The sequence below is a fragment of the Mustelus asterias genome, chromosome 3, assembly GCF_964213995.1.
Source record: "Mustelus asterias chromosome 3, sMusAst1.hap1.1, whole genome shotgun sequence".
Taxonomy (NCBI): domain Eukaryota; kingdom Metazoa; phylum Chordata; class Chondrichthyes; order Carcharhiniformes; family Triakidae; genus Mustelus; species Mustelus asterias.
In genome coordinates this window covers 159627359-159652380 of record NC_135803.1, presented here as the reverse complement: position 1 = coordinate 159652380, position 25022 = coordinate 159627359, and the positions used below count along the sequence as shown (strand labels likewise).

At 44.7% G+C, this 25022-nt stretch overlaps 1 protein-coding gene across 1 annotated transcript in view; it reads left to right on the top strand.

Moving 5' to 3' along the window:
- The window catches only part of stimate (STIM activating enhance), a 215133-nt gene that overhangs the window by 97363 nt on the left and 92748 nt on the right, over positions 1-25022 (top strand). The window contains exon 5 of the mRNA XM_078210079.1: positions 21275-21387. Within this exon, the coding sequence (XP_078066205.1) occupies positions 21275-21387 (113 nt within the window). The remainder of the gene's footprint in view (positions 1-21274; positions 21388-25022) is intronic.

The following is a 25022-nucleotide window of genomic DNA, read 5'->3' as shown; positions in this document are numbered from 1 at the left end:
TCCCTCTATACCCATCATACCCATGTAACGATCTAAATGCTTTTTAAAAGACAAAATTGTACTCGCCTCTACTACTACCTCTGGCAGCTTGTTCCAGACATTCACCACCCTCTGTGTGATCTCGCTGATCTGTGCCCCTCATTATTTTATAGACCTCTATAAGATCATCCCTCAGCCTCCTACGCTCCAGAGAAAAAAATCCCAGTCTCTCCATTCTCTCCTTATAACTCAATCCATCAAGTCCCGGTAGCATCCTAGTAAATCTTTTCTACACTCTTTCTAGTTTAATAATATCCTTTCTATAATAGGGTGACCAGAATTGCACACAGTATTCTAAGTGTGGCCTTACCAATGTCTTGTACAACTTCAACAAGACGTCCCAACTCCTGTATTCAATGTTCTGATCGATGAAACCAAGCATGCCAAATGCCACCTTCACCACACTGTCCACCTGTGACTCCACTTTCAAGGAGCTATGAACATGTACCCCTAGATCTCTTTGTTCTGTAACTCTCCCCAACGCCCTACCATTAACTGAGTAAGTCCTGCCCTGGTTCAATCTACCAAAATGCATCACCTCGCATTTGTCTAAATTAAACTCCATCTGCCATTCGTCAGCCCACTGGCCCAATTGATCAAGATCCCATTGCAATTGGAGATAACTTTCTTCACTGTCCACTATGCCACCCATCTTGGTTTCATCTGTAAACTTACTATCCATGCCTCCTATACTCGCATCCAAATCATTAATATAAATTACAAATAACAGTGGACCCAGCACTGATCCCTGAGGCACACCACTGGTCACAGGCCTATAGTTTGAAAAACAACTCTCTACAACCACCCTCAGGCTTCTGTCAAGAAGCCAATTTTTTATCCATATAGATACCTCACCCTGGACCCTGTGAGATTTAACCTTATGCAACAACCTATCGTGCGGTACCTTGTCAAAGGCCTTGCTAAAGTCCATGTAGACAACATCAACTGCACTGCCCTCATCTACCTTCTTTGTTACCCCTTCAAAAAACTCAATCAAATTTGTGAGACATGATTTTCCATTCACAAAGCCATGCTGACTGTCCCTAATCAGTCCTTGCGTCTCTAAATGCCTGCAGATTCCGTCTCTCAAAATACCTTCCAACAACTTACCCACCACAGATGTGAGGCTCACTGGCCTGTAGTTCCCAGGCTTTTCCTTGCAGTCCTTTTTAAACAAAGGCACAACATTTGCCACTCTCCAATCTTCAGGCACCTCAGCTGTGACTATTGTTGATTCAAATATCTCGGCTAGGGGACCCGCAATTTCCTCCCTAGCCTCCCACAACGTCCTGGGATGCACTTCATCAGGTCTCGGGGATTTCTCTACCTTGATGCGCTTTAAGACTTCCAGCACCTAACATCTATGCTTTCCTCAACAGTAAATACTGATGAGAAATATTCATTTAGGATCTCGCCCATCTCTTGTGGATCCGCACATAGATGACCCTGTTGATCCTTAAGAGGCCCTACTCTCTCCCTTGTTACTCTTTTGCCCTTTATATATTTGTAGAAGCTCTTTGGATTGTCCTTTGCCTTATCTGCCAAAACAATCTCGTGTCCCCTTTTTGCCCTCCTGATTTCTCTATTAACTCTACTCCTACACCCCCTATTCTCTTCAAGGGATTCACTTGATCCCAGCTGCCTATGCATGTCATGTGCCTCTTTCTTCTTCTTGACCAGGGCCTCAATATCTCAAGTCATCCAGGGTTCCCTACTCCTGTCAGCCTTGCCCTTCACTCTAAGAGGAATGTGTTTATCCTGAAACCTGGTTAACACACTTTTGAAAGCCTGCCACTTACCAGACGTCCATTTGCCTTCCCATAGACTCCCCCAATTAACTTTTGAAAGTTCCTGCCTGATATCATCAAAATTGAGAGGGGAGATACACAAAAGGGTCCAGAGGAGCAATTTTGTCACACAGGGTGGTGAATGTCTGGAACAAGCTGCCAGAGGTAGTAGTAGAGGTGGGTACAATTTTGTCTTTTAAAAAGCATTTAGACGTTACATGGATAAGAGGGACATTGTCCAAATGCGGGCAATTGAAACTGGTTTAGTGGTTAAAAACGAAAGGGCGACATGGACAAGTTGTGTCGAAGGGCCCGTTTCCATGCTGTAAACCTCTGACTCTAGGTGGATCTGAGGGTTGTGAGGAAGATGCAAAGATATTTCAAGGGGATTTGGAGGGGCAAAAACATGGTAAATGGAATACAATGGAGAAATGTGACATTTTCCACTTCTATAGGAAAAACAAAGATACACAAAATTTCTTAAATGATGAGAAGCTGGAAAGTGTTGAACTTCAAAGGGACTTGGGTGTGCCTGTTTATGAATCATTGAAAGTTAACATGCAGCCACAGTATGCAATTAAGAAGGGAAATGGTATGGTGGCCTTTATTACAAGAGGACCGAGTGTTGGAGTAAAGCTGTCTTCACAGAATCTCACAGTGCAGAGGAGGCCCTATGGCCCATCGAGTCTGCACTGACACGTGAGAACCACCTGACCTATCTACCTAATCCCAATTATCTGCACTTGACCCATTGCCTTGAATGTTATGACTTTCCAAGTGCTAATCCAGGATTAAAGGATGTGAGGCAACCCGCTTCTACCACCCTCCCAGGCAGCACATTCCAGACCATCACTACCCTCTGGGTAAAAATGTTTTTCTTCACATCCCCCCCCTAAACTTCCTGCCCCTCACCTTGAACTTGTGTTCCCTTGTGACTGACTCTTCAGCTAAGTGGCACAGCTGCTCTCTATGCACCTTGTCCATGCCCCGCATAAACTTGTACACCTCGATCAGGTCGCACCTCAGTCTTCTCTGCTCCAACAAAAACAACCCAAGTCTATCCTGCTTCATTCCAGGCAGCATCCTGGTAAATCTCGTCTGCACCCCCTCCTGTGCAATCGCATTCTTCCTGCGATGTGGTGGGCAGAACTGCACACAGTATTGCAGCACTATTACTGAAATTATATGGACCACACCTGGAATATTGTGTGCCGTTTTTTTCTCCTTACCTAAGGAAAAATGTACTTGCCACAGAGGGAACACAACAAAGGTTCATTAAGCTAATTACTGAGATGGAGGGATTGTCCTAATGAGGAAAAATTAAATGGATGTGCCCTTAATTTGCTAGAGTTTACAAGAATGAGAGGTGATCTCGTTCAAACATACAAAATTCTTACAGGGCCCAACTTGGTAGAAGGATGTTTCCCTTGGCTAGAGAGTGCTGGACGTGGTCTAGAACCAGGGGACACAGCCGGAGGATAAGGGCAGACCATTTAGGGCTGTGATGAGGAATTTCTTCATTCAGAGGATGGCGAATCTTTGGAATTCTGTGTCCTGGGGGCTGTGGAATCTGTTCAAGACTGAAATATATACATTTCTACATATGAAAAATGGGGATAGTGCAAGAAAATGTGTTGAGGTAGAAGATCAGCCAGGATGTCATTGAATGACAGTGGGCTCAAAGTGCTGAATGACCTACTCCTGCTCCTATATCTTATGTTTTATGTTTTTATGACCAGCCCTTCAGAAATCCATGATTTACTCTGTGCTCAGCTGTCATTGCCCATCTTCTCAGTCGCTCTGTTCCTTGATAATAAATTCCCACAACTGATGTCAGACTAACAGGTTTGTACTTTCCTAGTTTCTACTGCCTTTTTTTAAAAAGTGGAGTGACAGTTGGAAAATATAAAATCTGAATATTTGCCTTTTGAAAATAGGGATAGGAAATGCATCTTAAATGACCAGATTTTAAGTACAGTAGAGGATCTGAGCAACCCTAGCGCAGATGTGCAGGTCTTTAAATACAACAATGCCATAAAAATCAAACAGTCCTTGGCTTAGCACCTCGAGGCACAAAGTGAAAAAACGGGAGTTAATTTTAAATTTGTAAAGACAAATGTTAGGTGTGATAGCGTTTTGTAATTAGGCTATTGAGTTGGACAATCAGCCATGATCGTAATGAATGGCGGAGCAGGCTCGAAGGACCAAATGGCCTCTTCCTGCTCCTATCTTCTATGTTTCTATTTGTTCTGTGACAACATGGCTGCTGTGTCTGTTGGAGCTAAGCCATGATATAAGCCTGTTCAGTGTAACTTTGTAAAATGTTTGAATTTATATAAATAATTCCATTTCTGTAAAAGGTTTTATTGTCACTTTGTGCAGCTGGGGTCAGAGTGCAGTGGTGTAAGAACATAAGGCAAGCATCAACAGTGTTCTCCTAAATTTTACACACTGACATAATCGAGATTCCTGTCGGGAGTGGTGGCTGCCTCAAAGTGCGCACTGAATGTTAATATTTAGGATTATGCATTTAACACAATGTCAAACATCCCTTCATATTTGACTGCTGTTTAGTGTTTCGCTGTTGACATTTCCATGGAGCTTTCCTCAGTGATGTCAGAATCCACCAAGATTGTTTGCATAAACTCAACCATGAAGTTTTGCACATAATTTAAACTTCCAAATATTCCATTTATACAGTGGCAGCAGCAACTGTCATATTTACAGGGTTTATAATGTTTCCAAGTAGTATCACTAAACCTCAAAGGGGACATTCAAAGAACAAACAAAGAACAAAGAACAATAACAGCACAGGAACAGGCCCTTCGGCCCTCAAAGCCCGCGCCGCTCCCTGGTCCAAACTAGACCATTCTTTTGTATCCCTCCATTCCCACTCCGTTCATATGGCTGTCTAGATAAGTCTTAAACGTTCCCAGTGTGTCCGTCTCCACCACCTTGCCTGGCAGTGCATTCCAGGCCCCCACCACCCTCTGTGTAAAATATGTCCTTTTGATATCTGTGTTAAACCTCCCCCCCTTCACCTTGAACCTATGACCCCTCGTGAACGTCACCACCGACCCGGGGAAAAGCTTCCCACTGTTCACCCTATCTATGCCTTTCATAATTTTATACACCTCTATTAAGTCTCCCCTCATCCTCCGTCCTTCCAGGGAGAACAACCCCAGTTTACCCAATCTCTCCTCATAACTAAGCCCCTCCATACCAGGTAACATCCTGGTAAACCTCCTCTGTACTCTCTCCAAAGCCTCCACGTCCTTCTGGTAGTGTGGCGACCAGAACTGGACGCAGTATTCCAGATGCGGCCGAACCAACGTTCTATACATCTGCAACATCAGACCCCAACTTTTATACTCTATGCCCCGTCCTATAAAGGTAAGCATGCCATATGCCTTCTTCACCACCTTCTCCACCTGTGACGTCACTTTCAAGGATCTGTGGACTTGCACACCCAGGTCCCTCTGCGTATCTACACCCTTTATGGTTCTGCCATTTATCATATAGCTCCTCCCTACATTATTTCTACCAAAATGCATCACTTCGCATTCATCAGGATTGAACTCCATCTGCCATTTCTTTGCCCAAATTTCCAGCCTATCTATATCCTTCTGTAGCTTCTGACAATGCTCCTCACTATCTGCAAGTCCTGCCAATTTTGTGTCGTCCGCAAACTTACTGATCACCCCAGTTACACCTTCTTCCAGATCATTTATATAAATCACAAACAGCAGAGGTCCCAGTACAGAGCCCTGCGGAACACCACTAGTCACAGGCCTCCAGCCGGAAAAAGACCCTTCCACTACCACCCTTCCACTACCATTCGGAGAGATGACTGAAAACTTGATCAACAAAGTAGTTTGGAGGGGAACTTGCAGGTGGTCACAGAAACCCTACAGTGCAGAAAGAGGCCATTTGGCCCATCGAGTCTGCACCGACCAGAATCCCACCCAGGCCCTACCCCCATATCCCTACATATTTACCCGCTAATCCCTCTAACCTTCACATCTCAGGACACTAAGGGCAATTTTAGCATGGCCAATCAACCTAACCTGCACATCTTTGGACTGTGGGAGGAAACCCACGCAGACACGAGGAGAATGTGCAAACTCCACACAGACAGTGACCCAAGTCGGGAATCGAACCCAGGTCCCTGGAGCTGTGAAGCAGCTGTGCTAACCACTGTGCTACCGTGCCGCCCTGGTCTTAAAGGAGTAGAGAGAATTTGAGAGGTTTAAGGCAGGTGAATGTATGGCCACCAGTGATGAAGTGAAATGCACAAGGAAGAGTGCAAAGATTTTTTTAAAAATTCATGGGATGTGTAAGGCCAGCATTTATTGCCCATCCCTAATTGCCCTTGAAAAGATAGTGGTGAGCTGTCTTGTTGAATCGCTACAGTCCATCTGGTGTAGGTACACCGAGAGTGCTACTGGGAAGAGTTTTCCAGGAATTTGATCACGCAACAGGGAAGGAAAGCTTAATATCGTTCCAAATTTAGAAAACATCTTGTTCATGGGACATGGGCATCACTGGCTGGACCTGTATTTATTGCCCATCTCTAATTGTCCTGAACTGAGTGGCTTGCTAGGCCATTTCAGAGGGCATTTAGGAATTCCAGATAATTACTGAGTTTAAATTTCAACATCTGCTGTGGTCCCCAGAACATTACCCTAGGGACCATTACTATACCATTACTCCCCAATCAGGGTAGTGCGTAGTTTGGAGGGGAACTTGCTGGTAGTTTTTATGGAGGGTTTTAGGCCTGGAAGAGGCTACAGATATTTGAACATGATGAGTATTATGGACAGGATGGGGTTAATTTAAAGAACACTAATTTCTCCTCATCCCACCCATCCATAAACAGAGATGTTTTTTATTTGCTTCCCCTTAAAGAGCGCTGGCATATTTTCCAACCCGTTGGCCAGAGCCTCTTGTCTAAGATGCTGCTATTTAGATGGTAAAGTGGCAGACTGAGACTTTGTAGTTCCCCAAGGCAATGTTAGTGGTTCCACAAGCTAGGGATCTATGTCACATAACTCACACCTCTTTGCGCTGTCTTTGAAAAGGATGTGTATCCTTTGCCTGTGGCCCTGGGATCATTAAATACTGTCCCCCCCGCCCCCCCTCCCCCCCCAACTATGAATTGAAAGGAAGATTGCAGAGTGCTTTATCCTTGCAGACAAGTAGACTCTGGTTGGCCAGCCTAAGTTATGAAAAGCAGTTGACTTTTGTATAGTTCTGTTTGGATTTCGTATGCACAGTCCACAGTTAGTATCTATTCAGGGATAACAAGGTGCATGTTTCTTCGGTACTGTCAGCATTTTTGTTCGAGGGTCACAAGCAGACATAGATTCAGTCATTTTTGGGTCTTTGTCCAGTTTTCAATTTTTAGAGGTGGCAATGAGCATATCTCCATATATTTTGATAAATATATACAGGATCCTCTTACATGAGAATATTTTAGACTTTTAAGGAATGGGACTTAGTGTGAGATAAGATATGGGCAACAGAATTTTGGATGAGATGACTATATGGAGGGCAGAAGTTGGGAATCTGACGAAGAAAGCATTAGAATAGTCTGGTCTGGAGGTAACAGAGGCATGAATGAGAGTTTCAACAGCTGAAGAGCTGATGCAGGGGTGATAATGGGCAATGTTATGCAGGTGAAAGTAGGTAATCTATCTAGTGGAGCAGATGTGGAATTGGAAATTCAAACAGTGTCACATTGTTTGTAACCTCAGCATGTTACTGGCTTCAACCTTAAGTCAGAGGAGATGGTTAAAATGGAAGGTGGGTGCATGGAATTTGTGCAGTGGCTGAACATGAAAGCTTTGGTTTTCCCAACATTTGTAACTGGAAGAAACTCAAGTTCTTTTATGACTAGTAGTCGGGCAGGTAGTGTGGCAATTTAGTGACAATGGAAAGGTCAAAAGCAGTAGTGGTGAAGTAGAGCTGAGTGTCACCAGCTTGCATGTAGAACCCGCCGTCATATTTTCAGATATTTTGCCATTACATTTGAGAAATAGGAGGGGGCCAAGGACATATTCTTGAGTTTCAGAAGTAACGAGAAAGAATGGGAAGAGTCGCCTTTGAAAGTAATACCTTTGATTTGATTTATTATTATCACATATATTAACATACAGTGAAAAGTATTGTTTCTTGCGCGCTATACAGACAAAGCATACCGTTCAAAGAGAAGGAAACGCGAGAATGCAGAATGTAGTGTTACAGTCATAGCTAGGATGTAGAGAAAAATCAACTTAATACCTTGGCAGTGATGGAACAAGTCAAAGGTGCTGGACAACAGAGAAGAGGCATTTGAGGAGGATGGAGTGGTCCGCCTATTCAAAGGCTACAGCTGGACTGAGAAGACAAGGAAGGATAATGCACCACAGTCACATTTACCACGATGAACAATTGATAGACAGGATCAGTCATGTGGCAAAAAGTGGAAACCTCATTGGAGGAATTTAAACACGGAGACAGGGAGTCAAGAGGTTTACAGCATGGAAACAGGCCCTTCGGCCCAACTTGTCCATGCCACTTAGTTTTTAACCATTAAGCTAGTCCCAATTGCCCGCATTTGGCCCATAACCCTCTATACCCAGCTTACCCATGTAACTGTCTAAATGCTTTTTAAAAGATAAAATTGTACCCACCTCTACTACTAATGGCTAAGGGAGGAGTAGGACTTGCAGCTCAATGTTCTAGGGTACAGATGCTATAGGAAAGATAGAACAGGAGGTAAGAGAGGAGGGGGAGTTGTGTTTTTGATTTATGAGAACATCATGGCAGTACTGAGAGGGGATATATCCAAGGGTTTGCCCACTGAGTCTATATGGCTGGACTGAGAAATAAGAAGGGAGAGTTCACTTTGATAGGATTGTACAATAGGCCCCCAAATAATCAGCGGAGAATTGAGGTGCGAATATGTAAGGAGATTACAGATAGCTCCAAAATAAATGAAAAGTGGTTATAGTCGGAAACTTTAACTTTCCCAACATTGACTGGGACAGCCATACTATTAGGGGCTTGGGTGGAGAGAAATTTGTTGAGTGTATTCAGAAGGAATTTCTCATTCAGAATGTGGATGGCCCGACTAGAGAGGGGGCAAAACTTGACTTCCTCTTGGGAAATAAGGAAGGGCAAAGGAGAGAAGTGTTAATGAGGGCTTTCTTTGGGACCAATGACTATAATTCCATTAGTTTTAAATTGGCTATGGAGAATGATAGGTCTGGCCCAAAAGTTAAAATTCTAAATTGGGACAAGGCCAATTTTAATGGTATTAGACAGGAACTTTCAAAAGTTGATTGGAGAAGTCTGACAGGTAAAGGGACGCCTGGTAAGTGGGAGGCTTACAAAAGTGTGTTGACCAGGGTTCAGGGTAAGCACATTCCTTTTATGGTGAAGGACAAGGCTGGTAGAAGTAGGGATGACTGGATGACTCGGGATATTGAAGCCCTGGTGAAGAAGAAGAGGGAGGCATATGACATACATAAGCAGCTGGGATCAAGTGGATCCCTGAAGAGTATAGAGAGTGTCGGAGTAGAATTAAGAGAGAAATCAGGAAGGCAAAAAGGGGACACGAGATTTCTTTGGCAGATAAGGCAAAGGAGAATCCAAAGAGCTTTTACAAATACAAAAAGGGCAAAAGAGTAAGTAAAGAGAGAGTAGGGCCTCTTAAGGATCAACAAAGTCATCTATATGCAAATCCACAAGAGATGGGTGAGATACTAAATGAACATTACTCATTGGTATTTACTGTTGAAAAAGGCATGGATGTTGGGGAACTTAGAGTCATAGAGATTTACAGCATGGAAACGGGCCCTTCGGCCCAACATTTTTCATAAATGACCTGGATGAGGAAGTGGAGGGATGGGTTGGTAAGTTTGCTGACGACACCAAGGTAGGTGGTGTTGTGGATAGTTTGGAGGGATGTCAGAAGTTGCAGCGAGACATAGATAGAATGCAAGACTGGGCGGAGAAGTGGCAGATGGACTTCAACCCGGATAAGTGTGTGGTGATCCATTTTGGCAGATCCAATGGGATGAAGCAGCAGTATAATATGAAGGGTACCATTCTTAGCAGTGTAGAGGATCAGAAGGACCTTGGGGTCCGGGTCCATAGGACTCTTAAATCGGCCTCGCAGGTGGAGGTTGCGGTCAAGAAGGCGTACGGCGTACTGGCCTTCATTAATCGAGGGATTGAGTTTAGGAGTCGGGAGATAATGCTGCAGCTTTATAGGACCCTGGTTAGACCCCACTTGGAGTACTGCGCGCAGTTCTGGTCACCTCATTACAGGAAAGATGTTGAAGCCATTGAAAGGGTGCAGAGGAGATTTACAAGGATGTTGCCTGGATTGGGGGGCATGCCTTATGAGGATAGGTTGAGGGAGCTTGGTCTCTTCTCCCTGGAGAGACGAAGGATGAGAGGTGACCTGATAGAGGTTTACAAGATGTTGAGAGGTCTGGATAGGGTAGACTCTCAGAGGCTATTTCCAAGGGCTGAAATGGTTGCTACGAGAGGACACAGGTTTAAGGTGCTGGGGGGTAGGTACAGAGGAGATGTCAGGGGTAAGTTTTTCACTCAGAGGGTGGTGGGTGAGTGGAATCGGCTGACGTCGGTGGTGGTGGAGGCAAACTCGTTGGGGTCTTTTAAGAGACTTCTGGATGAGTACATGGGATTTAATGGGATTGAGGGCTATAGATAGGCCAAGAGGTGGGGATGTGATCGGCGCAACTTGTGGGCCGAAGGGCCTGTTTGTGCTGTGGCTTTCTATGTTCTATGTGCATGCTGCCCTTTTTTTTTAAACCCCTAAACTAGTCCCAATTGCCCGCATTTGGCCATATGCCTCTGTACCCATCTTACCCATGTAACTGTCTCAACAATTTTACAAGACAAAATTGTACCCGCCTCTACTACTGCCTCTGGCAGCTCGTTCCAGACACTCACCACCCTCTGTGTGAAATAATTGCCCCTCTGGACACTTTTGTATCCCTCCCCTCTCACCTTAAACCTATGCCCTTGAGTTTTGGATTCCCTTACCTTTGGGAAAAGATATTGACTATCTAGCTGATCTATGCCCCTCATTATTTTATAGACCCCTATAAGATCACCCCTCAGCCTTCTACACTCCAGAGGAAAAAGTCCCAGTCTCTCCAGCCTCCCCTTTTCATTCAAACTGTCAAGTCCCAGTAGCATCCGAGTAAATCTCTTCTGCACTCTTTCTAGTTTAATAATATCCTTTCTATAATCGGGTGAACAGAACTGTACACAGTATTCCAAGTGTGGCCTTACCAATGTCTTGTACAACTTCAACAAGACGTCCTAACTCCTGTATTCAATGTTCTGCCCAATGAAACCAAGCATGCTGAATGCCTTCTTCATCACTCTATCTACCTGTGACTCCACTTTCAAGGAGCTATGAACCCGTACCCCTAGATCTCTTTGTTCTGTAATGCTCTCCAATGCCCTACCATTAACTGAGTAAGTCCTGCCCTGGTTCAATCTACCAAAATGCATCACCTCGCATTTGTCTAAATTAAACTCCATCTGCCATTCGTCAGCTCACTGGCCCAATTGATCAAGATCCCATTGCAATTGGAGATAACTTTCTTCACTGTCCACTATGCCACCAATCTTGGTGTCATCTGCAAGCTTACTAACCATGCCCCCTATATTCTCATCCAAATCATTAATATAAATGACAAATAACAGTGGGCCCAGCACTGATCCCTGAGGCACACCGCTGGTCACAGGCCTCCAGTTTGAAAAACAACTCTCTACAACCACCCTCTGGCTTCGGTCAAATATATCTAATGTGTTCCAATCAAAACCTTCCAGCATCAAAACCCTTTAAACAAGTTCGACACAGCAAAGACTAATGATCAGGTGATACTGGAATTTGAGTCCCTTGGTTGGAGAATTGAAAACTCTGTCTTGATTCACTCAGAGCAGGCTAAAGTCAGAACAGCTTCCCAGAATATCAAGGACTTTAGGCAAACCACTAACATTAGATTCTTTCCTTCAGGAAGTCAGAACCTTGCTTTAGGATCACCAGCAGAATTTCCGAATAAAATAGGGAGGAAGAGACTTCTATTCAGCTTTCTATCCTTGTTAAAACCTAACTGCAGCTCAGAACTGAAAATTAAACCTTAAACTCACTGGAGAAAAACCTGTCTAAAAACACATAAGAACATAAGAAATAGGAGCAGGAGTAGGCCATCTAGCCCCTCGAGCCTGCCCCGCCATTCAAAAAGATCATGGCTGATCTGATAGTGATTTTGTTCCACTTACCCGCCCGCTCACCATAACCCTTAATTCTCTTATTGATCAGAAATCTATCTACCTGTGACTTAAACATATTTAACGAGGTAGCCTCCACTGCTTCAATGGGCAGAGAATTCCAGAGATTCACCACCCTCTGAGAGAAGAAGTTCCTCCTCAACTCTGTCCGAAACTGACTTCCCCCTTATTTTGAGACTGTGTCCTCTAGTTCTTGTTTCCTCTCTAAGTGGAAAGAATCTCTCTGCCTCTAGCCTGTCCAGCCCCTTCATTTATCTATAAGAGCTCCCCTCAGCCTTCTAAACTCCAACAAGTACAGGCCCAATCTACTCAATCTCTCCTCATAAGCTAACCCCCTCATCTCCGGTATCAACCTGGTGAACCTTCTCTGTACTCCCTCCAAGGCCAATACATCCTTCCGCAAATAAGGGGACCAAAATTGCACACAGTACTCTAGTTGCGGCCTCACCAGTACCTTGTACAATTGCAGCAAGACCTCCCTGCTTTTATACTCCATCCCCTTCGCGATAAAGGCCAACATTCCATTTGCCGCCTTGATCACCTGTTGCACCTGCAAACTGAGTTTTTGCGATTCATGCACAAGGACCCCCAAGTCCCTCTGCACAGTAGCATGTTGTAATTTTTCACCATTTAAATAATAGTCCATTTTACTATTATTCCTTCCAAAGTGGATAACCTCACACTTGTCAACATTATACTCCATCTGCCAGATCCTCGCCCACTCACTTAGCCTATCCAAATCTCTCTGCAGACTTTCCGCATCCTCCACGCAATTCGCTTTCCCACTCATCTTTGTATCATCTGCAAACTTTGTTACCCTACACTCAGTCCCCTCCTCCAGATCGTCCATGTATATGGTAAACAGTTGAGGCCCCAGCACCGATCCCTGCGGCACACCACTAGCCATCAACTGTCAACCAGAAAAGCACCCATTTATTCCAACTCTCTGCTTCCTGTTAGATAGCCAATCCTCAATCCACGCCAACACTTTACCCCCAACTCTGTGTACCCTAATCTTCTGCAGCAACCTTTTGTGAGGCACCTCATCGAACGCCTTCTGGAAATCCAAAAACACCACATCCACCGGTTCCCCTCTGTCAACTGCACTCGTTACATCTTCATAAAAATCCAGTAATTTCGTCAAACACGACTTTCCCTTCATGAATCCATGCTGCGTCTGCTTGATCGAACCATTTTTTTTCCAGGTGTCCTGCTATTTCTTCTTTAATGATGGATTCCAGGAATTTCCCAACTACGGACGTTAAGCTAACCGGCCTGTAGTTACCCGCCTTTTATCTACCTCCTTTTTTAAACAGTGGTGTCACATTAGCTGTTTTCCAATCAGCCGGCACTTCCCCAGAGTCCAGCGAATTTTGATAAATTACAACCAACGCATCTGCTATTACTTCTGCCATTTCTTTCAGAACCCTGGGATGCATTCCATCCGGGCCTGGGGACTACCTTTAGTCCCATTAGCCTACCAAGCACTACCTCTTTAGTAATAGTAATTGTTTTAAGGACCTCACCCCCTACAGTCCCATGACCATCAATTTTCGGTAAGCTATTTGTGTCCTCTACCGTGAAGACCGACACAAAAAACTTGTTTAAGGCCTCGGCCATTTCCTCGTTTCCCATTATTAAATCCCCCTTCTCGTCTTCCAAGGGTCCAACATTTACTTTAGCTACTCTTTTCCTTTTTATATATTTGTAAAAACTTTTACTATCAGTTTTTATATTTTGTGCTAGTTTAGTTTCATAATCTATCTTTCCTTTCTTTATCGCTTTCTTAGTAGTTCTTTGTTGTTTTTTAAAGCTTTCCCAATCTTCTAATTCCCCACTAGTTTTGGCCACTCTGTACGCATCGGTTTTTAATTTAATACTCTCCTTTATTTCCTTAGTTATCCACGGCCGGTTATCCCTTTTCTTACATTCCTCCTTTATCACAGGAATATATTTTTGCTGAGTACTGAGAAAAATCTTAAAAATCTGCCACTGTTGCTCAGCTGTCCTACCAACTAGTCTGCGCTCCCAGTCTACATTAGCCAATTCTGCCCTCATCCTATTGTACTCCCCTCTGTTCAAGCAGAGGACACTGGTTTGGGACCCTACTTTCTCACCCTTCATTTGTATTAGAAATTCAACCATATTGTGATCACTCATTCCAAGAGGATCCCTCACAAGAAGATCATTAATTTTACCTGTCTCATTACACAGGACCAGATCCAAGATAGCTTGCTCCCTTGTAGGTTCTGTAACATACTGTTCGAGGAAACTATCCCAACAGCATTCTAAGAATTCTTCCCCAAGTCCACCGCGTCCGATTTGAGTCAACCAATCAATATGCAGGTTAAAATCCCCATGATTATTGCTGTTCCGTTTTTGCACGCATCCATTATTTGCTTGTTTATAGCCCGACCCATCGCAAAGTTATTATTTGGGGGCCTATAGACCACGCCCACCAGTGACTTTCTCCCCTTACTATTCCTTATTTCCACCCACAACGATTCCACATTCTGCTCCTTAGAGCCTATATCGTCTCTCACTACCGCCCTGATGTTATCTTTAATTAACAGAGCTATCCCACCTCCTTTTCCTTCCTGTCCATCCTTCCAAAATGTCGGATACCCCTGGATATTCAGTTCCCAGTCCTGGTCACCCTGCAACCACGTTTCTGTAATGGCCACTAGGTCATACCCATATGTACTGATTTGTGCCATCAACTCATTCACTTTGTTTCGAATGCTACGTGCATTCAGGTAAAGTGTCTTTATGCTAGTCTTTATATGGACCCGATTTGTTAGTGCATTCTTTTGATTGCACGCTCTGTCCCTACCTGTCACAAACTGGTTATCCTTCCCCAGACCATCTCCTTGCACTGCGTCGACCACCTCCCTTCTTGTGTTTGTCACCTTTTTTACTCTGCCTGAGCCCTTGACTCCTTTAACTAGATGAATGTCCTCATCGTTAACCTGTACTCGTACCCTCTCCTTTACCTTTGATTTTGTAATTCCCCATATCCCTGAACCCTCCCCCCAACTATTTGGTTAAAAGCCCTATTTAGAGTCCTGGTTATACGATTCGCCAGGACTCTGGTCCCAGCACGATTCAGACAAAGACCATCCCATCTGAACAGGTCCCATCTTCCCCAATACTGGTGCCAATGTCCCATGAATTCAAACCCATTCCTCCCACACCAATCTTTGAGCCACGTATTTACCTCCTTAATCTTATTGACCCTGCGCCAATTTGCTTGTGGCTCAGGTAGTAATCCAGAGATTACCACCTTGTTGGTTCTGTTTTTTAATTTGGCTCCTAGCTTTTCATACTCCCTCTGCAGAACCTCTGTTCCTGTTCTGCCTATATCTATGGCACCCACGTGGACCACTACAACTGGATTCTTACCCTCCCACTCCAAGTTCCTCTGCAGCCCAGATGAGATATCCTGGACCTGAGCACCAGGCAGGCAACACAACCTTCGGGATTCTCGATCCTGGTCATAAAGAACAGTGTCAATACCCCTAACTACACTATCCCCAATTTACACTACATTTCTTTTTTCTTCCTCCACCTGAACGGCTCCCTGTACCACGGTGCCGTGGGCAGTTTGCTCGTCCTCCTTGCAGTCCCCGTTCCCGTCCACACTGGGAGCAAGAATTTCAAACCTGTTGTACAGATTCAGGGACTGAGGCTCTTGCAACTCTACCTTCTGGATCCCACTTCCTGCCTCACTCGCAGCCACACCCTCTTGTCCCTGACCCCCGGCTGAATTAGTTAGTCTAAGGGGTGTTTACTGCCTCCTGAAACAGTGTCCAGGTAACTCTCCCCCTCCCTGATATGTCGCAGTGTCTGAAGCTCAGACTCCAGCTCATCAACCCTGAGCCGGAGTTCCTCAAGCAACCAATACTTACTGCAGACATGCTCACTGGGAACACATGACCATCCTTCTAACAATGCGGGACTGTAAAACTTAATCCTAGAGTAAACACAAACAACCCCATTTCAAACACTTAAACAGCAATAAAATTGACTCATCATAGTCAGCCCAGCAACATATAATGACATCAGCTTAGGCTGTGAGCTGAGAAACACTAACTGTGAGAGCTGCAGAGATCATGATTTTTTTTTAAAATCTCTTAACGGTACACTAACGTCACAATTTAAAGTGGCATTTAAGTCCATAAGAGAAATGTTGCTTATTTGGAACTGAAAAAGTGATAAGTTAGAAACTAAACTTCTTTCCTTTTCATTTTAAGTATTGTTCAATGGTTAGGGAGTGGGATAGCTTGATCTTGGTTTCAGATAAAGCTCGGCACAACATCGTGGGCTGAAGGGCCTGTTCTGTGCTGTTATGTTCTAAATGTTTAACCATTGAATAGATTTTTCTCAGGATGGAAGAGTCAATTACTAGGGGGCAAAGGTTTAAGGTGCGAGGGGCAAGGTTTAAAGGAGATGTACGAGGCAGATTTTTTACACGGAGAGTAGTGGGTGCCTGGAACTCGTTGCCGAGGTAGGTAGTGGAAGCGGATACGGTAGTGACTTTTAAAGGGCGTCTTGACAAGTACGTGAATAGGATGGGAATAGAGGGATATGGTCCCTGGAAGGGTAGGGGGTTTTAGTTAAGTCGGGCAGCATGGTTGGTGCAGGCTTGGAGGGCCGAAGGGCCTGTTCCTGTGCTGTAAATTTCTTTGTTCTTTGTTTAAGCTGCTTAATTTGTGAGTTGTGTTTAAACCGTGTTATTAAATAAAGTTTCTTTTACCATAAAAGATCCCTAATTTGTCAGTGGGATTACCTCTGGAGAAAAACATCCTATCCTCACATTTATGCCAAAATAGAAAGGTTGTTGAGGTCTAGACTGGTGTCACAGAACCATAGAAAATTACAGCTCAGAAACAGGCCTTTTGGCCCTTCTTGTCTGTGCCGAACCATTTTTTGCCGAGTCCCACTGACCTGCACTTGGACCATATCCCCCCACACCCCTCTCATCCATGAACCCGTCCAAGTTTTTCTTAAATGTTAAAAGTGACCCCGCATTTACCACTTTATCCGGCAGCTCATTCCACACTCCCACCACTCTCTGCGTGAAGAGGCCCCCCCCCCCTAATATTCCCTTTAAACTTTTCTCCTTTCACCCTTAACCCATGCCCTCTGGTTTTTTTCTCCCCTAGCCTCAGCGGGAAAAGCCTGCTTGCATTCACTCTATCTATACCCATCAAAATCTTGTACACCTCTATCAAATCTCCCCTCATTCTTCTACGCTCCAGGGAATAAAGTCCAAACCTATTCAATCTCTCTCTGTAACTCAGCTTCTCAAGTCCCGGCAACATCCTTGTGAACCTTCTCTGCACTCTTTCAACCTTATTTACATCCTTCCTGTAACTAGGTGACCAAAACTGTACACAATACTCTAAATTCGGCCTCACCAATGCCTTATATAACCTTACCATAACACTCCAACTTTTATACTCGATACTCCGATTTATAAAGGCCAATGTACCAAAGGCACTCTTTACGACCCTATCCACCTGTGACGTCACTTTTAGGGAATTCTGTACCTGTATTCCCAGATCCCTCTGTTCAACTGCACTCTTCAGAGTCCTACCATTTACCCTGTACGTTCTACTTTGATTTGTCCTTCCAAAGTGCAATATCTCACACTTGTCTGCGTTAAATTCCATTTGCCATTTTTCAGCCCATTTTTCTAGTTGGTCCAAGTCCCTCTGCAAGCTTTGAAAACCTTCCTCACTGTCCACTACACCTCCAATCTTTGTATCATCAGCAAATTTGCTGACCCAATTTACCACATTATCATCCAGATCATTGATATAGATGACAAACAACAATGGACCCAACACCAATCCCTGCGGCACACCAGTAGTCACAGGCCTCCACTCAGAGAAGCAATCCTCCACAACCACTCTCTGGCTTCTTCCATTGAGCCAGTGTCTTATCCAATTTACTACCTCCCCATGTATACCCAGCGACTGAACCTTCCTAACTAACCTCCCATGAGGGACCTTGTCAAAGGCCTTGCTGAAAGACAACGTCCACCGCCTTCCCTTCATCCATTTTCCTGGTAACCTCCTTGAAAAACTCTAATAGATTGGTCAAACATGACCTACCACGCACAAAGCCATGTTGACTCTCCCTAATAAGTCCTTGTCTATCCAAATATTTGTAGATCCTATCCCTTATCACACCTTCCAATAACTTGCCCACCACCAACGTCAAACGTACTGGCCTATTATTTTCCAGATTTCTTTTGGAACCTTTTTTAAACAACAGAACAACGTGAGCCACCCTCCAATCATCCGGCACGTCCCCCGTGAATACTGACATTTTAAATATGTCTGCCAGGGCCCCTGCAAGTTCAACACTAGCTTCCCTCAAGGTCCGTGGGAATACCCTGTCCGGTCCTGGGGATTTATCCACTCTGATTTGCCTCAAGACAGCAAGCACCTCCTCCCCTTTAATCTGTGAAGGTTCCATGACCTCCCTACCTGTTTGCCCTATTTCCATAGACTCCATGCCCGTTTCCTCAGTAAATACGGATGCAAAAAAACCATTTAATATCCCCCCCATCTCTTTTGGTTCCATACACAGTCTACCACTCTGGTCTTCAAGAGGACCAATTATATCCCTCACTATCCTTTTGCTCCTAACATACCTATAGAAGCTCTTTGGATTTTCCTTCACTCTGTCTGCCAAAGCAACCTCATGTCTTCTTTTAGCCCTCCTGATTTCCCTCTTAAGTAGCTTCTTGCACTTTTTATACTCCTCGAGCATCTGATCTGTTCCTTGCTGCCTGTACATTTCATACAACCCTCTCTTCCTCTTAATCAGTGTTACAATCTCCCTCGAGAACCAAGGTTCCTTATTCCTATTTACTTTGCCTTTAATCCTGACAGGAACATACAAACTCTGCACTCTCAAAATTTCTCCTTTGAAGGCCTCCCACTTTCCATTTACATCCTTACCAGAGAACAGCCTGTGCCCAATCCACACTTCCCAGATCCCTTCTCATTTCATCAAATTTGGCCTTTTTCCAGTTCAGAACTTCAACCCAAGGACCAGATCTATCCTTATCCATGATCAGGTTGAAACTAATGGCATTATGATCGCTGGATTCAAAGTGTTCCCTCACACTCACATCCATCACTGCCCTAACTCATTTCCCAATAAGAGATCCAATATCGCATCCTCTCTAGTTGGCACCTCTATATACTGATGTAGGAAATTTTCCTGAACACATTTTACAAACTCTACCCCATCTAAACCTTTAACAGTATGCGAGTCCCAATCTATATGTGGAAAATTAAAATCCCCTACTATCACAACTTTGTGTTTCTTGCAGTTGTCAGCTATCTCTCTGCTGATTTGCTCCTCCAATTCTCGCTGACTATTGGGTGGTCTATAATACAACCCCGTTAATGTGGTCATACCTTTCCTGTTTCTCAGCTCCACCCATAGGGCCTCTGTAGACAAGCTCCCTAATCTATCCTGCCTGAGTACCGCTGTAACATTTTCCCTGACCAACAATGCCACCTTTTATCCCTCTGCCTCTATCCCGCCTGAAACATTGGAACCCTGGAACATTGAGCTGCCAGTCCTGCCCCTCCTCTTGCCAAGTTTCACTAATGGCTATAATGTCATATTTCCATGTGTCTATCCACGCCTTCAGCTCATCTGCCTTCCCCACAATACTCCTGGCATTGAAATAGACACACCTCAAAACATTATTTCCACCACACTCAACCCTTCCATTTGTCTTTTTACCTCTGCTCCACTGTCTGCTCTGGCACTCTGGTTCCCATCCCCCTGCAAATTTAGTTTAAACGCTCCCCAATAACACCAGCAAACCTCCCTGCAAGTATATTGGTCTCCTTGTAGTTTAGGTGTAACCCGTCTCTCTTGTACAGGTCCCACCTGCCCCAGAAGAGGTCCCAATGATCCAAGAATCGGAAACCCTGCCCCCTACACCAGTTCCTCAGCCACGTGTTCATCCACCCAAGCATCCTACTCCTACCCTCACTGGCACGTGGTACGGGTAGCAATCCTGAGATTACTACCCTCGGGGTCCTGCTTTTTAACTTCCTTCCAAGCTCTTTGTACTCACACTTTAGGACCTCCTCACTCTTCCTACCTACGTCATTTGTACCGATGTGTACCACGACATCTGGCTGATCACCTTCCCACTTTAGAACGCTGTGCTTCTTCCCTGTTGCCATCAGAATTTTAAATGGTCCTATTCATATTAAGCTGATCTTTCTCTTCACCCTATTGGTAACAGCAACACTATATTCTGCACCCTCCTTTCCTTCTCCCCTATGTACTCTTATGAATAGTATGTTTTATCCATATAGCTCGTAATGTTTCTCATTACATGTGACAATAATAAATCAATTAATTATCAGGCCCTGGAGATTTATTTGCCTTCGGTACCATTAATTTCCCCAAAACCATTTTTCTAGTAATATTGATTTCCTTCAGCTCCTCACTAAAACTTGTGCTTCTCAGAATGGGTTTGGAAAATGCTGTCAAAGGAACCTTGCTGATTATTTTCTGAGTGGAACCTTGGTGAGTTGCTGCACGGTATCTTATATTTAGTCAGCTGCTGTTGTGCGTCTTTGGTTGAGGGAGTGAATGTTGAATGTGGTAGATGGGATGCCGATCAAGTGGGCAACTTTATCCAATGTCAAGCAGCTTGAATGTTGTTGGAGCTCCGCACATTCTGGCGAGTGGGGATTATTCCATCACACTCCTGTCTTTAGCTTTGTGGACATGCTTTGGGGAATCAGGAGGGGAATTACCTCCCAAAGACTTCCCAGCATCAGACCTGCTCTTGTAGCACAATATTTATGTGGCTGGTAACACCGAGGATGTTGTAGTGGGAAGTCAGTGATGGTAATGCCGTTGAATGTCAAGAGGTGGCAGGGGTGTGGTTGAACTTCGTTTTTGAAGTTGATCTTATCCTCCCGACTTGCGTGACATGAATATTAATTGCCACTTATCAGTCCAAACTTGAATGTTGTCTAGTTCTTGCTGATTGTTTATTGAAATTGTAATGCAATAATCCAGTTGTTAACTAGTTGTATACAGCACTAACTCCATGTACTGAACTTTAATTGCAGGAGACCCTGTGGAATGCAGTGCCTGGGTTGGACAGTGTGCACTTTACCTACTAATTATGATGTTAGAGAAGACTGTGGTGATTGTAGTGCTGCTCTTACCTCAGTGGAAGAAGGTTTGTATCTTTTGTCCTCTTCCCTTCCAGCCTTGACTTAAATTTACATTGTATATTTCTGAATTCTTCATTTGTTTGCGTGACTCATGAGCTCATTGAAGTGCACAGATTGCGAGTTGGTTGGGTATGGACAGGCAAAGGGATGTAGTGTTTGATATGATCCGCTACCGCCAATCATTGGGATGTATGGCCTATATACCTAGCATTCATATACCATATAGGGCTCATCAAAGCCATTCTGTGGAATAATGACTACTCTGAACAGACCACTTGCTATATATCGCGCAAACTCACGAATGACCCTGAAAAATGCCCAGTCAACCTTGGAATACCCTGGAAGGCGAAGGTGTCTCAAACATTTGAGCAATAGTTTAAGCTACCTGTTGCATGTTACATAAGAGGACGTGAAAAAGGACTTGCGTACAGGATTAGAGAGAATCCCAACCGGCACTACCCCAGAATGCAACGAGTTTTGATAAATAATCACTAACGCATCCACTATTACCTCTGACATTTCTTTCAATACCCTGGGATGCATTCCATCCGGACCCGGGGACTTGTCCACCTTCAGTCCCATTAGTCTACCCAGCACTGCCTCTCTGGTAACATTAATTGTATTAAGTATTTCTCCTGCTGCCAACCCTCTATCGTTAATATTTGGCAAATTATTTGTGTCCTCCACCGTGAAGACCGACACAAAAAACTGATTTAAAGACTCAGCCATATCCTCATTTCCCACGATTAACTCCCCCTTCTCGTCCTCCAAGGGTCCAACATTCACTCTAGCCACTCTATTCCGTTTTATATATTTATAAAAACTTTTACTATCATTTTTTATATTAATTGCTAGCCTAGCTTCATAGTCTATCCTTCCTTTCTTTATCGCTTTCTTAGTCTCTCTTTGTTGTTTCTTAAATTTTTCCCAATCACTTGTTTCTCCACTATTTTTGGCCACTCTGTACGCAGCTGTTTTTATTTTAATACTCTCCTTTATTTCCTTCGTTATCCACGGCTGGTTCTCCCTTTTCTTACAATCCTTGTTTTTTGCTGGAATATATTTTTGCTGAGAACTGAAAAGGATCTCCTTAAAAATCCTCCACTGTTCCTCAGCTATCCTACCTGCCAGCCTGCTCTCCCAGTCTACCTTAGCCAATTCATCCCTCATCCTATCATATTTCCCTCTGTTCAAACAGAGGACACTGGTTTGAGACCAAACTTTCTCCTCTTCCATCTGAATCAGAAATTCAACCATATTGTGGTCACTAGACCCAAGAGGGTCCTTCACAATAAGATCCTTAATTCTACCTACCTCGTTACACAATACCAGATCCAAAATAGCTCGTTCCCTCGTCGGTTCCGTAACATGCTGTTCAAGGAAACTATCCCGACAGCATTCTAAGAACTCTTCCTCCATTCCACCCTTACCGACTTGAGTCTGCCAGTCAATGTGCATGTTGAAGTCCCCCATGATTATTGCCGTTCCGTTTTTACACGCATCCCTTATCTGCTTGTTTATAGCCCTCCCTACCTCAACATTATTATTCGGGGGCCTATATACCACACCTACTAGTGTCTTTCTCCCTCTACTATTCGTCATCTCTACCCATAACGATTCCACGTTTTGTTCCTCAGAGCCTATGTCATCCCTCAGTACTACCCTGATATTATCACTTATTAATAGCGCGACCCCACCACCTTTTCCTTCCTGTCTATTCTTCCTAAACGCCTGATACCCCTGGATATTCATCTCCCAGTCCTGGTCACCTTTCAGCCACGTTTCTGTAATGGCCACTAGATCGTACCCACTTGTGCTGATTTGCACCATCAACTCATTCACCTTGTTCCGAATGCTTCGTGCATTCAGGCAAAGTGTCCTTATTCCAGCTTTTATCTGGACCCGCTTTGACGAGTCGCGAACACCCTCTCCCTCTACTCCCTTATCTAAATTACCGCCTTCATTCACTTGCACCCTCTCCTCTACCATTAATTTTGTAATTCCCCTTACCCCTGCATCCTCCCCCCCATCAATTAGTTCCTTGATCCTAGTCAACTCTTCTAGCTCCCCTCCCCCCAACCTATCTAGTTTAAATTCTCCCCAGTAGCCTTAGCCAACCTACCGGCCAGGATATTGGTCCCCGTGTGATTCAAGTTCCACCCGCTTTTTGTATACAGATCACCCCTGCCCCTAAAGAGGTCCCAATGGTCCAGGAACCTGAATCCCTGCCCCCTGCACCAGTCCCTCAGCCACACATTCATCCTCCACCTCACTCCATTCCTGCCCTCACCTTCCCGTGGCACAGGCAGTAATCCTGAGATTACTACCTTTGCTTTCCTCTTTCTCAGCTGTCTCCCTAATTCCCTGTACTCCCTTTTCATGACCCCTTCTGCCTTCCTACCCACATCAGCGGTACCAATATGTACCGCTACCTCAGGCTCCTCTCCCTCCCACCTCAGGATTTCCGGGACACGACTAGCGACATCCTGGATCCCGGCCCCAGGGAGGCAGACCACCATGCGAGAATCCCGCCTACCTCCGCAGAAACGCCTGTCTGTCCCCTTCACCATCGAGTCCCCGATTAATACCGCCTTCCTCCTCTTCTCCTTAGCCCTCTGAGTTACAGGGCTGGACTCCACTGCGGAGACACGGCCACTGCTGCTTCCCCCAGGCGGGCTGTCCCCCCCAGCAGTACTCAAGCAGGAGTACTTGTTGTGCAGGGGCAAATCCACCGGGGTGCTCTCAACCACCCTAGCCTTACCCTTCCTGGCCGTCACCCACTTGGCCTCCTCCCGTGGCCCTGGTGTGACCACCTGATGATAGCTCTTGTCTATCACCTCCTCATTCTCCCTCATCAGCCTAAGATCCTCGAGCTGTAGTTCCAGCTCCCTAACACGGTCCCTCAGGAACCGCAGCTCGACACACCCTTCACAGATGTGGATGTCCGGGGGCACTGTGAGGAACTTTCACAGTTTGACATAGGAAATGGGGAGGTATTGGAGGATCTGACAGGCTTACAAATGGACAAATCCCCTGGCCCGGATTAATTAACATCCCAGGCTGCTGTGGGAGGTGAGGCAGGAAACTGCAGGGGCTCTGACACAAATATTTAATTCCTCTCTGGTCTTGGGGAAAGTACAGTAAGAAGTTTCACAACACCAGGTTAAAGTCCAAGCTGTTAGACTTTAACCTGGTGTTGTGAGACTTCTTACTGTGCTTACTCCAGTCCAACGCCGGCATCTCCGCATCTTGGGGGAAGTGCCAGAGAACTGGGGAATGGTTGATGTGGTTCCACTTTTCAAGAAGGGTGGTAGAAATGAACAGGAAATTATAGATCGGTGAATTTCACATCAGTGGTAGCAATTTGCTTTGATTCAAAGTGTGTCCGGGCAGAGGGATCCGGGTTCATGAATTGCAGAAAGTCGGTGTGCAAGTGTAATAAAAAAAGGCAAATGGGATGTTGGCATTTATTGCAAAGAGACTGGAGTAAAGAAGTAGAGAAGTGTTGTTGCAATTGTATAGGGTGTTGGTGAGACCACATCTGGAGTATTGTGTTCAGTTTTGGTCTCCTTATTTGAGGAAGAATGTGGTGGCACTGGAGGCAGTTCAGAAGAGGTTCACCAGATGAATCCAAGGATGA